Raw genomic sequence first — 13,545 nt, forward strand, 5'->3', positions numbered from 1 at the left:
GTCCAAGTAATAAACCTTACGCGAGTAAGGGTCGATCCCACGGAGATTGTTGGTATGAAGCAAGCTATGGTCACCTTGTAAATCTTAGTCAGGCAGACTCAAATGGGTATAGATGATGAATAAAACATAAAGATAAAGATAGAGATACTTATGTAATTCATTGGTAGGAACTTCAGATAAGCGTATGAAGATGCCTTCCCTTCCGTCTCTCTGCTTTCCTACTGTCTTCATCCAATCCTTCTTACTCCTTTCCATGGCAAGCTTATGCAAGGGTTTCACCGTTGTCAGTGGCTACCTCCCATCCTCTCAGTGGAAATGTTCAACGCACCCTGTCACGGCACGGCTATCCATCTGTCGGTTCTCGATCAGGCCGGAATAGAATCCATTGATTCTTTTGCGTCTGTCACTAACGCCCCGCCCTCAGGAGTTTGAAGCACGTCACAGTCATTCAATCATTGAATCCTACTCAGATACCACAGACAAGGTTAGACCTTCTGGATTCTCTTGAATGCCGCCATCAGTTCTTGCCTATACCACGAATACTCTGATCTCACGGAATGGCTGGCTCGTTTGTCAGGCGAGCACTCGGTTGTCAGGCGATCAACCATGCATCGTGTATCAGGAATCCAAGAGATATTCACCCAATCTAAGGTAGAACGGAGGTGGTTGTCAGTCACACGTTCATAGGTGAGAATGATGATGAGTGTCACGGATCAACACATTCATCAAGTTGAAGAACAAGTGATATCTTGGACAAAGAACAAGCGGAATTGAATAGAAGAACAATAGTAATTGCATTAATACTCGAGGTACAGCAGAGCTCCACACCTTAATCTATGGTGTGTAGAAACTCCACCGTTGAAAATACATAAGAACAAGGTCTAGGCATGGCCGAATGGCCAGCCTCCCAAAGAGGGTTCAATCATCAAAACATGATCAACAGATCAAAATACAATAGTAAAAGGTCCTACTTATAGAAAACTAGTAGCCTAAGGTTTACAAAGATGAGTAAATGACATAAAAGTCCACTTCCGGGCCCACTTGGTGTGTGCTTTGGGCTGAGCAATGAAGCATTTTCGTGTAGAGACTCTTCTTGGAGTTAAACGCCAGCTTTTATGCCAGTTTGGGCGTTTAACTCCCATTTTGGTGCCAGTTCCGGCGTTTAACGCTGGAATTTCTGAAGGTGACTTTGAACGCCGGTTTGGGCCATCAAATCTTGGGCAAAGTATGGACTATCATATATTTCTGGAAAGCCCAGGATGTCTACTTTCCAACGCCGTTGAGAGCGCGCCAATTGGGCTTCTGTAGCTCCAGAAAATCCACTTCGAGTGCAGGGAGGTCAGAATCCAACAGCATCTGCAGTCCTTTTCAGTCTCTGAATCAGATTTTTGCTCAGGTCCCTCAATTTCAGCCAGAAAATACCTGAAATCACAGAAAAACACACAAACTCATAGTAAAGTCCAGAAAAGTGAATTTTAACTAAAAACTAATAAAAATATACTAAAAACTAACTAGATCATACTAAAAACATACTAAAAACAATGCCAAAAAGCGTATAAATTATCCGCTCATCACAACACCAAACTTAAATTGTTGCTTGTCCCCAAGCAACTGAAAATCAAATAAGATAAAAAGAAGAGAATATACTATAGACTCCAAATTATCAATGAAACTTAGCTCCAAATTAGATGAGCGGGACTAGTAGCTTTTTGCCTCCGAACAGTTTTGGCATCTCACTTTATCCTTTGAAATTCAGAATGATTGGCTTCTCTAGGAACTCAGAATCTAGATAGTGTTATTGATTCTCCTAGTTAAGTATGATGATTCTTGAACACAACTACTTTATTGAGTCTTGGCTGTGGCCCAAAGCACTCTGTCTTCCAGTATTACCACCGGATACATACATGCCACAGACACATAATTGGGTGAACCTTTTCAGATTGTGACTCAGCTTTGCTAGAGTCCCCAATTAGAGGTGTCCAGGGTTCTTAAGCACACTCTTTTTGCCTTGGATCACAACTTTATTTCTTTCTTTTTCTTTCTTTTTTTTTCGTTTTTCTCCTTCTCTCTTTTTTTTTGTATTCACTGCTTTTTCTTGCTTCAAGAATCATTTTTATGATTTTTCAGATCCTCAGTAACATGTCTCCTTTTTCATCATTCTTTCAAGAGCCAACAATTTTAACATTCATGAACCACAAATTCAAAAGACATATGCACTGTTCACGCATACATTCAGAAAACAAAAAGTATTGTCACCACATCAAACTAATTAAGCTAGTTTTAAAGATGAATTTGAAATCCTGTACTTCTTGTTCTTTTGTGATTAAAAACAGTTTTCATTTAAGAAAGGTGATGGATTCATAGGACATTCATAGCTTTAAGGCATAGACACTAAGACACTAATGATCATAAGACACAAACATAGTCAAACATAAGCATGAAAATTTCGAAAAACAGGAAAATAAAGAACAAGGAGATTAAAGAACGGGTCCATCTCAGTAATGGCGGCTTGTTCTTCCTCTTGAAGGTCTTATGGAGTGCTTGAGCTCCTCAGTGTCTCTTCCTTGCCTTTGTTGCTCCTCTCTCATGATTCTTTGATCTTCTCTAATTTCATGGAGGAGGATGGAATGTTCTTGGTGCTCCACCCTTAGTTGTCCCATGTTGGAACTCAATTCTCCTAGGGAGGTGTTCAGTTGCTCCCAATAGTCTTGTGGAGGAAAGTGCATCCCTTGAGGCATCTCAGGGATCTCATGATGAGAGGGGTCTCTTGTTTGCTCCATCCTTTTCTTAGTGATGGGCTTGAGGTCATGCCTTCTCAGTTGAACCGGCTTTCCTCTTGAATCTCTCTTCCATTGAGCGCCCTCTTCACAAATGTCTGTGAGGACTTGGTCCAACCTTTGATCAAAGTTGACCCTTCTTCATGGCCACAACTTCATAGAAGTGGTCTTGATGCACCCTTAAGATGAATCTCTCCATCTCCCATGACTCGGAGGTGAAAGCTTTTGCCTTCCCTTTCCTCTTTCTAGAGGTTTCTCCGGCCTTGGATGCCATAAATGGTTATGGAAAAACAAAAAGCAATGCTTTTACCACACCAAACTTAAAAGGTTTGCTCGTCCTCGAGCAAGAGAAGAAAGAAGAGAGTAGAAGAAGAAGAAATGAGGAAGAAGGGAATGGCTTTGTGTTCGGCCAAAGAGGGGGAGAAGTGGTGTTTAGGTTGTGTGAAAATGAAGGAGTGAAGAAGGGTTTATATAGGAGAGGGGGAAGGGTAAGGTTCAGTCAAGTGAGGGTGGGTTTGGGAGGGAAAGTGGTTTGAATTTGAATGGTGAGGTAGGTGGGGTTTTATGAAGGATGGATGTGAGTGGTGAAGAGGAAGATGAGATTTGATAGGTGAAGGGTTTTTAGGGAAGAGGTGTTGAGGTGATTGGTGAATGAGTGAAGAACAGAGAGAGTGGTGGGGTTGGTGGGGATCCTGTGGGGTCCACAGATCCTGTGGTGTCAAGGAAAAGTCATCCCTGCACCAAATGGCATGCAAAATCATGTTTTGAGCCAATTCTGGCGTTAAACGCCGGGCTGGTGCCCATTTTTGGCGTTTAACGCCAGGTTCTTGCCCTTTTCTGGCATTTAACGCCAGTCTGGTGCCCCTTTCTGGCGTTAAACGCCCAGAATGGTGCCAGACTGGGCGTTAAACGCCCACCTGCTAGCCTTACTGGCGTTTAAACGCCAGTAAGTTCTTCCTCCAGGGTGTGCTATTTTTCTTCCTGTTTTTCATTCTGTTGTTGCTTTTTCAATTGATTTTGTGACTTCTCATGATCATCAACCTACAAAAAACATAAAATAACAAAAGAAAATAGATAAAATATAACATTGGGTTGCCTCCCAACAAGCGCTTCTTTAATGTCAGTAGCTTGACAGATGGCTCTCATGGAGCCTCACAAATGATCAGAGTAATGTGGGAACCGCCCAACACCAAACTTAGAGTTTGAATGTGGGGGTTCAACACCAAACTTAGAGTTTGGTTGTGGCCTCCCAACACCAAACTTAGAGTTTGACTGTGGGGGCTCTGTTTGACTTTGATTTGAGAGAAGCTCTTCATGCTTCCTCTCCATGGTGACAGAGGGATATCCTTGAGCCTTAAACACAAAGGATTCTTCATTCATTTGAATGATCAGTTCGCCCCTATCAACATCAATCACAGCCTTTGCTGTGGCTAGAAAGGGTCTGCCAAGGATGATGGTTTCATCCATGCACTTCCCAGTCTCTAGGACTATGAAATCAGCAGGGATGTAATGGTTTTCAATCTTCACCAAAACATCCTCTACAAGTCCATGAGCTTGTTTTCTTGAGTTGTCTGCCATCTCTAATGAGATTCTTGCAGCTTGCACCTCAAAGATCCCTAGCTTCTCCATTACAGAGAGGGGCACGAGGTTTACACTTGACCCTAAGTCACACAGAGCCTTCTTGAAGGTCATGGTGCCTATGGTACAAGGTATTGAAAACTTCCCAGGATCTTGTCTCTTTTGAGGTAATTTCTGCCTAGACAAGTCATCCAGTTCTTTGGTGAGCAAAGGAGGTTCATTCTCCCAAGTCTCATTTCCAAATAACTTGTCATTTAGCTTCATGATTGCTCCAAGGTATTTAGCAACTTGCTCTTCAGTGACATACTCATCCTCTTCAGAGGAAGAATACTCATCAGAGCTCATGAAAGGCAGAAGTAAGTCCAATGGAATCTCTATGGTCTCATTTTGAGCCTCAGATTCCCATGGTTCCTCATTGGGGAACTCAGTGGAGGTCAGTGCACGCCCATTGAGGTCTTCTTCAGTGGCGTTCACTGCCTCTCCTTCCTTTCCAAATTCGGCCATGTTGATGGCCTTGCACTCTCCTTTTGGATTTTCTTCTGTATTGCTTGGGAGAGTACTAGGAGGGAGTTCAGTAACTTTCTTGCTCAGCTGTCCCACTTGTGCCTCCAAATTCCTAATGGAGGACCTTGTTTCAGTCATGAAACTTTGAGTGGTTTTGATTAGATCAGAGACCATGGTTGCTAAGTCAGAGGGGTTCTGCTTAGAATTCTCTGTCTGTTGCTGAGAAGATGATGGAAAAGGCTTGCCATTGCTAAACCTGTTTCTTCCACCATTATTGTTGTTGAAACCTTGTTGAGGTCTCTGTTGATCCTTCCATGAGAAAATTGGATGATTTCTCCATGAAGAATTATAGGTGTTTCCATAGGGTTCTCCTAGGTAATTCACCTCTTCCATTGAAGGGTTCTCAGGATCATAAGCTTCTTCTTTAGATGAAGCATCCTTAGTACTGCTTGGTGCATTTTGCATTCCAGACAGACTTTGAGAAATCAAATTGACTTGTTGAGTCAATATTTTATTCTGAGCCAATATGGCATTCAGAGTATCAATCTCAAGAACTCCTTTCTTCTGATTTGTCCCATTGTTCACAGGATTCCTTTCAGAAGTGTACATGAATTGGTTATTTGCAACCATTTCAATTAGTTCTTGAGCTTCTGTAGGCGTCTTCTTCAGATGAAGAGATCCTCCAGCAGAGCTATCCAAAGACATCTTGGATAGTTCAAAGAGACCATCATAGAAAATACCTATGATGCTCCATTCAGAAAGCATGTCAGAAGGACATTTTCTGATTAATTGTTTGTATCTTTCCCAAGCTTCATAGAGGGATTCTCCATCCTTCTGTCTGAAGGTTTGGACTTCCACTCTAAGCTTACTCAATTTTTGAGGTGGAAAGAACTTTGCCAAGAAGGCATTGACTAGCTTTTCCCATGAGTCCAGGCTTTCTTTAGGTTGTGAGTCCAACCATGTCCTAGCTCTGTCTCTTACAGCAAAAGGGAATAGCATAAGTCTGTAGACCTCAGGGTCAACCCCATTAGTCTTGACAGTGTCACAGATTTGCAAGAATTCAGCTAAGAACTGATGAGGATCTTCCAATGGAAGTCCATGGAACTTGCAATTCTGTTGCATTAGAGAAACTAATTGAGGCTTAAGCTCAAAGTTGTTTGCTCCAATGGCAGGGATAGAGATGCTTCTCCCATAGAAGTCGGGAGTAGGTGCAGTAAAGTCACCCAGCACCTTCCTTGCATTATTGGCATTGTTGTTGTTTTCGGCTGCCATGTGTTCTTCTTCTTTGAAGATTTCTGTTAGGTCCTCTGCAGAGAGTTGTGCCTTAGCTTCTCTTATCTTTCGCTTCAAGGTCCTTTTAGGTTCAGGGTCAGCTTCAACAAGAATGCTTTTGTCTTTGTTCCTGCTCATATGAAAGAGAAGAGAACAAGAAAATGTGGAATCCTCTATGTCACAGTATAGAGATTCCTTGAGGTGTCAGAGGAAAAGAAAAATAGAAGAAAGGGGTAGGAGAATTCGAACTTAGTGAGATAGAGTTCGAATTGTGCATTGAAGAGGAGTGATACTCCATAAATAGAAGGATGTGAGAAGAGAGGAAGAGCTTTTTCGAAAATTAAGTTAAAGCATTTGGAAACATTTTGAAAAACACTAATTAATTTTCGAAAATAAGGGTGGGAAAGAAATCAAGTGATTTTTGAAAAAGATTTTGAAATTAGAAGTCAAAAAGATTTGATTGAAAATTATTTTGAAAAAGATGAGGTTAAGAAGATATGATTGGTTTTAAAAAATATGTGATTGAAAAGATATGATTTGAAAACAATTTTAAAAAGATTGGATTTAAAAAAAATAATAACTTGGCTATCAAGAAAAGATATGATTCAAACATTAAACCTTTCTCAACAGAAAAGGCAACATACTTGAAATGTTGAATCAAATCATTAATTGATAGCAAGTATCTTTGAAAAAGGAAAGAAATTGATTTTGAAAACATTTGATTGAAAAGATATGATTTGAAAAAGATTTGATTTTGAAAAACTTTGAAAACTTGAAAAAAAATTGATTTGAAAACAAAAATCCTCCCCCTTGTGCCATCCTGGCGTTAAACGCCCAAAATGGTGCACATTCTGGCGTTTAACGCCCAATGCACTACCTTTTTGGGCGTTAAACGCCCAACCAGGCACCCTGGCTGGCGTTTAAACGCCAGTCTGTCCTTCTTCACTGGGCGTTTTGAACGCCCAGCTTTTTCTGTGTAATTCCTCTGCTGCATGTTCTGAATCTTCAGTTCCCTGTACTATTGACTTGAAAATAGAACCAAGATCAAATAAACAATGCATGCAAGACACCAAACTTAAAATTAGACACTAGACTCAAACAAGAAACATAAAATATTTTTGGTTTTTTTTATGATTTTGAAATTTTTTTGGATTTTTCGAAAATTATATGGAAATATAAAATAAAGGTTTCAAAATTCTTAATGAGAATTCCAGGAATCATGCAATGTTAGTCTAAAGCTTTAGTCTAAAGGAATTAGACATGGTTAGCCAAGCTTCAGCAGGACATTGCATTCAAGAGCTAAATTGATGAGAATCAATCAGCTTTGGTGATGGTAAGAATATCACCTTGAAACACTAGAATTCACTCTTAAGAATTCTGAAAAATACCTAATCTAAGCAACAAGATGAACCGTCAGTTGTCCATACTCGAACAATCCCCGGCAACGGCGCCAAAAACTTGGTGCACGAAATTGTGATCACTACAACTTCGCACAACTAACCAGCAAGTGCACTGGGTCGTCCAAGTAATAAACCTTACGCGAGTAAGGGTCGATCCCACGGAGATTGTTGGTATGAAGCAAGCTATGGTCACCTTGTAAATCTTAGTCAGGCAGACTCAAATGGGTATAGATGATGAATAAAACATAAAGATAAAGATAGAGATACTTATGTAATTCATTGGTAGGAACTTCAGATAAGCGTATGAAGATGCCTTCCCTTCCGTCTCTCTGCTTTCCTACTGTCTTCATCCAATCCTTCTTACTCCTTTCCATGGCAAGCTTATGCAAGGGTTTCACCGTTGTCAGTGGCTACCTCCCATCCTCTCAGTGGAAATGTTCAACGCACCCTGTCACGGCACGGCTATCCATCTGTCGGTTCTCGATCAGGCCGGAATAGAATCCATTGATTCTTTTGCGTCTGTCACTAACGCCCCGCCCTCAGGAGTTTGAAGCACGTCACAGTCATTCAATCATTGAATCCTACTCAGAATACCACAGACAAGGTTAGACCTTCCGGATTCTCTTGAATGCCGCCATCAGTTCTTGCCTATACCACGAATACTCTGATCTCACGGAATGGCTGGCTCGTTTGTCAGGCGAGCACTCGGTTGTCAGGCGATCAACCATGCATCGTGTATCAGGAATCCAAGAGATATTCACCCAATCTAAGGTAGAACGGAGGTGGTTGTCAGTCACACGTTCATAGGTGAGAATGATGATGAGTGTCACGGATCAACACATTCATCAAGTTGAAGAACAAGTGATATCTTGGACAAAGAACAAGCGGAATTGAATAGAAGAACAATAGTAATTGCATTAATACTCGAGGTACAGCAGAGCTCCACACCTTAATCTATGGTGTGTAGAAACTCCACCGTTGAAAATACATAAGAACAAGGTCTAGGCATGGCCGAATGGCCAGCCTCCCAAAGAGGGTTCAATCATCAAAACATGATCAACAGATCAAAATACAATAGTAAAAGGTCCTACTTATAGAAAACTAGTAGCCTAAGGTTTACAAAGATGAGTAAATGACATAAAAGTCCACTTCCGGGCCCACTTGGTGTGTGCTTTGGGCTGAGCAATAAAGCATTTTCATGTAGAGACTCTTCTTGGAGTTAAACGCCAGCTTTTATGCCAGTTTGGGCATTTAACTCCCATTTTGGTGCCAGTTCCGGCGTTTAACGCTGGAATTACTAAAGGTGACTTTGAACGCCGGTTTGGGCCATCAAATCTCGGGCAAAGTATGGACTATCATATATTGCTGGAAAGCCCAGAATGTCTACTTTCCAACGCCGTTGAGATCGCGCCAATTGGGCTTCTGTAGCTCCAGAAAATCTACTTCGAGTGCAGGGAGGTCAGAATCCAACAGCATCTGCAGTCCTTTTCAGTCTCTGAATCAGATTTTTGCTCAGGTCCCTCAATTTCAGCCAGAAAATACCTGAAATCACAGAAAAACACACAAACTCATAGTAAAGTCCAGAAAAGTGAATTTTAACTAAAAACTAATAAAAATATACTAAAAACTAACTAGATCATACTAAAAACATACTAAAAACAATGCCAAAAAGCGTATAAATTATCCGCTCATCAGGCTCCAGTGTCCTTGTCTCGTCAGGCGCGTTGTAGCCGTGGTGTGTTTGCCCTTCTTCGTCGCGTCTTTAGTCAGAGTTATGCGTCGTGCCCGTCTCGTCTGGTGACGTTCGGTCCCCGTTTCTTCTTCGAGTTCGCATTCCCGGTCGTTCTATAGCCACCCCTGTCTGTCGCCTGCCAAGGCTGGGGCCAAAGTGAGAGCCACACCCGGTCGAGAAACTGTAGTAATATGTCAGCTGGGTGAGTTTCCCACAGCTCGCCAGAAGACAAAACACCCAGACCAAAAGAGTAGTCTGCTTCAGAGTCTGCCACTTCTTGCCTTCTGTTAAAATAAGTAAGTTTTTGAATCAGTAGTAGGTTGGATATTTTGAATAGACTGAATTAAAGTATACCGCAGATATGTTCTCTTATGTATGACGTCGTTTGTTTAGGTGTGAAGTATCTTATTATATTTATAATTTTACTGCACTCGACATGCATGATGAAGTGGTTTTACCATGTGACTGGATGGCTTTATAATTGCTAGCATTTGGAAAGTTAGTATGTTAATTGCGTGAGAAATTAAAATAATTGGATGTTAGTAGTTAGGAACGTTTACCTGCACAAATAGCATGCTTGCAGAGAATTTAATACGTTAGTTGTTATTTTGTTATTCTTAGTCGGTTAATTTCGATTTTGTTATCTTTTGTTTTGATTTTCTGTCCGTAAAGTTGTTAAGTTGAAATTTTGCTAAATTGTTGGGATGATGATGATGTAAGTTGACAAGTTGTTCGGGCGGTGCGAACTTATTTCTTGGACCATGCATTTAGGTCACGTACTTGATTACTTGGTACATTGTGTTATTGTATTTACCAGTGTCTGGGATATTATTGCTGGAAATTGGTGATGATTTGTTTCTTGTAACCCGAATGGTTTCTACCTCTAAATGGGAAAACAAAATCTGCAGAACAGTATTTTGTCTAGGGTTTGTTTTTTTCTTTGGAAGTCAATGTTTTTGTGTTGGCATAGTCAAAATGTGAATGTTGTTCTGTTGTGGTTTTTGGGGTTATTTTCTTCTGGAATTCAGGTTTGTTTGCGCTCAGTGCTGAAACTCTGGCTGTGGGTATGCTTATTTTTGTTTTGCTCCGGGTCTCGCAGTTGTTCTGACGAAAGCTCCAATATCAAACCTTGTCAAAACTATTTTTGATTTCCTGGATGTAAATTTTGTCATCAATGCTAGTTGGTCAAACATACGTTGTTTTATTGTAAGACTGTGCTTGGAATAGGTGATTCAATGCTTAGTGAAAATATTATTTTTGTTGTAAGGCTGTTTGTTGGTTTAAATTTTCATCGTGTGGGAATTTCCTTGCGGTATGTAATAATGAATTAGGTAAACTATTTCAATGGAGGTGTCTTTGAGCCAGGAGGATGCTGATCGTGGAGGGAGTGATGGTGATGCTTACAATGTAGAAAATTCTGAGTTGGAAGACCTTGCCGGACTAAGTGTGAATGACATCCTTAAGAAGGTATGGGACAACATTGATAATGCATATGAGTTCTATCGGGGTTTCGGAAAATTGCATGGATTCGGTGTGCAAAAGGGTGACTCCGAAAAAGACTGTGAGGGAAATCTTGTAAGGTACAGGTTTTTTTGTAACAAAGAAGGCTCCAGGGAGCGTAAACACTACGACAGGGTTGACAGAACAAGGGTACACAAACCAGAAATAAGAACTAACTGCAAAGCAATGATATCGGTTTATTTAGACAAAAATGATAAGTATTGGAAGGTTAGGAAGTTAGTAACCGAACACAATCACGACCTGACACCAGCAGGAATGGTGCACTTGATTGCCAATCATCGTCGGTTAACGGAAGTTGCAAAGAGTCAGATAATTGGGATGCAAGCACATGGTATTGCGACCTCTAAGATTGTAGGGTACATGGCTGGTATGGCCGGGGGATATTCGTTGTTGGGGTTCCTAATGAAGGATGTCTATAACTATGCTGACAAAATGCGGCGCATTAAAATAGCTGATGGCGATGCGAATTCTACATTAGTATATCTATAGGGAAAAGTCGAATCAGACCCCATGGCAATCGCAAAATATAATGTGACTACTGACAACAGGCTGGTGAATCTGATTTGGGTCGACGGATCTAGCAGAGTCGATTACCAATACTTTGGCGATGTGTTGGCGTTTGATTTAACCTACAGGAAAAATAAATACAAGAGACCTGTTGTGATTTTCTCTGGATCAAACAATCATAAGCAGACCACCATATTCGGGTTTGGGTTGTTGCATGACGAAAGTCTAGCATCCTATCGGTGGATGCTGGAGAATTTGATGGAGATCATGTGTCGCAAAAAGCCATCTGTAGTGGTTACCGATGGGGACAAAGCTATGATAAAAGCTGTGTCTGAAGTCCTCCCCGAGTTGATGCATCAGTTGTGTGCATGGCATGTGGAGAAGAATGTCACATCGAATGTCAAGGATGATGATTTACGTGGGCTGTTCATAAGGTGGTTGTACGTGGACATGACGACAGATGTATTTGAGTCGGAATGGGAGCAGGCTGCCGAGGACTATGGCCTCTGCCAGAAGCAGTGGTGGTGCCAGATGTATGAGAAAAAGGAGATGTGGGCAAGTGCTTATCTCCGTGACAAGTTCTGCGCGGGGTACCGGACCACATCCCGCTGTGAAGGAATTAACGCATATGTGAACAAGTTTTCCAAATCCACCCACACAATTTTGGAGCTGGTGCAATGCTTAGATATGGTTGCCCGTGAATATCGAAATAAGGAAATGCTTCTCCAGTTTAAATCCATAAACTCGGTTCCGGTCATGACAACATGCCTCAGAAGTCTTGAACGACATGCCGCTTCAGTGTACACCAGAGAAGTTTTTGGTGATGTTAGGAAGGAGATCGAAGAGGTTGGTGCGTTGATCCTGATTAGCACAAAGAGGATCATGAATACAATGATATACACCTTAGAGGAGTATAAAGATCCTGATGTCCACATAATGTCCTCATTTGGACAGTCAACCCGAAAGTTAAGTTACCAGTGTAATTTCTGGAAGAAGCAGGGTTATCCCTGCAAGCATATGTTCTTCGTCATAAAGGCAGAGCACCTAAAGGAGATACCCGAGGAGATAGTTCTGCGTAGGTGGAGAACTGATGCAAAGTCTGTTGAACAGTACATAGAAAATTGGGGGGACTATAGCGAGCGTGGTGTCATAATGCGTCATGGGGCACTCCATTCTGCCTCGCAATGGTTGTTTTTCCTAGGGGCACAAAGGTTGTCCATGTTCCAAAAGACTATGCGTGGAATTGAAAGTTTGTGTAAAGAGCTGGAGATGGACTGTAGGGCATTTGGTAGTAGCATGCGACGGAACGAAGAAAAGGTTGGTGAAGGCAATCCGATGGTAAGAGATCCTGTTGTTGCTAAGGCAAAGGGTGCCCCAAAACTTCCAACGAAAAAGCATCTTGGTAAAAGGAGGCGTTGCACCTGCTGTAAGGGAATTGGACACAATAAGAGAAACTGCCCAGAGAAGGGTGACAATAGACAAAATCCCAATCAGGTTTCTTATTTAATTTCTAATCTTAATTCAACAATGTATACAGTTGTAGCATGCCTATGTTTAGTATTTTTTCTCTGTTACAGGCCGACGAATGTGGGGGAATTAATGGTCCCGGCTTAATGTCCAACGATGACTAGGAATCTATCGTCGGTGAAAATCTATGTGTTGAACCTGGGGGCAAACACAATGCGGACTAGTTGCAAGGGTTTCGATTTAATTCTGATGTAGAGATATGATTTTATAACAAATGAAAAATTATAAAAACGAATATAGAATGAGAAATTAGAGTAAGGCCAAATATAGTGTGTTGTCCGCTGGCTGCAATAATGGTTGAAAAAAAATATAAGTATAGTGTAAACTCAGTTATGGCTGTGTTGTTTGAATGGTACTTTCAGTCTTTCGTTGGTTAATTGTGCTCAACTGTAGGTGGCATTGTAGGAAACTAGTTAAGTTTCCATTACGTGTTTCATGCATCATGAAACGTAAACCTTGATAGATCATAAAGTCTTCATCGCATGACACTGTTAATATTCTTATCAAATTAAATGATTTTGTGTATGAGTAGACATTTATTCCCTTGCAGATGAGGTGTGGGAGTCGACAGTGGACTGGAGGAATCATTTAACCACTTGCAAAGTTTCAAAGTAGGTTGGGCGGCCAGAATGTCGGGTTCGAGAACGACCCTTCTGCTAATATTTCTTTGTATATGGGCAACAAAAAATAGTCCTTGGAGCCCTTATTTATTGCTGATTCAATCTTG

General features: G+C 41.2%; 2 protein-coding genes and 1 non-coding gene across 3 annotated transcripts; all 3 read left to right on the forward strand.

Moving 5' to 3' along the window:
- The first annotated feature begins 5,618 nt into the window (after positions 1–5,618).
- Positions 5,619–5,726, forward strand: LOC130978678 (small nucleolar RNA R71). The gene has a single exon (XR_009086297.1). It is a non-coding gene; the product is annotated as a small nucleolar RNA R71 (small nucleolar RNA).
- Positions 5,727–10,607: 4,881 nt separating this feature from the next.
- Positions 10,608–11,273, forward strand: LOC130975509 (protein FAR-RED ELONGATED HYPOCOTYL 3-like). The gene has a single exon (XM_057900298.1). It carries the CDS (start codon positions 10,608–10,610, stop codon positions 11,271–11,273), a length of 666 nt encoding a protein of 221 aa, XP_057756281.1.
- A 21-nt stretch (positions 11,274–11,294) lies between these two features.
- On the forward strand, positions 11,295–12,922 carry LOC130975510 (protein FAR-RED ELONGATED HYPOCOTYL 3-like). The gene is made up of 2 exons (XM_057900299.1): positions 11,295–12,785; positions 12,869–12,922. Exons 1-2 carry the CDS (start codon positions 11,295–11,297, stop codon positions 12,920–12,922), a joined length of 1,545 nt encoding a protein of 514 aa, XP_057756282.1.
- The last annotated feature ends 623 nt before the right edge of the window (positions 12,923–13,545 follow it).

Source organism: Arachis stenosperma, chromosome 4 (assembly GCF_014773155.1).
Source record: "Arachis stenosperma cultivar V10309 chromosome 4, arast.V10309.gnm1.PFL2, whole genome shotgun sequence".
Taxonomy (NCBI): Eukaryota; Viridiplantae; Streptophyta; class Magnoliopsida; order Fabales; family Fabaceae; genus Arachis; species Arachis stenosperma.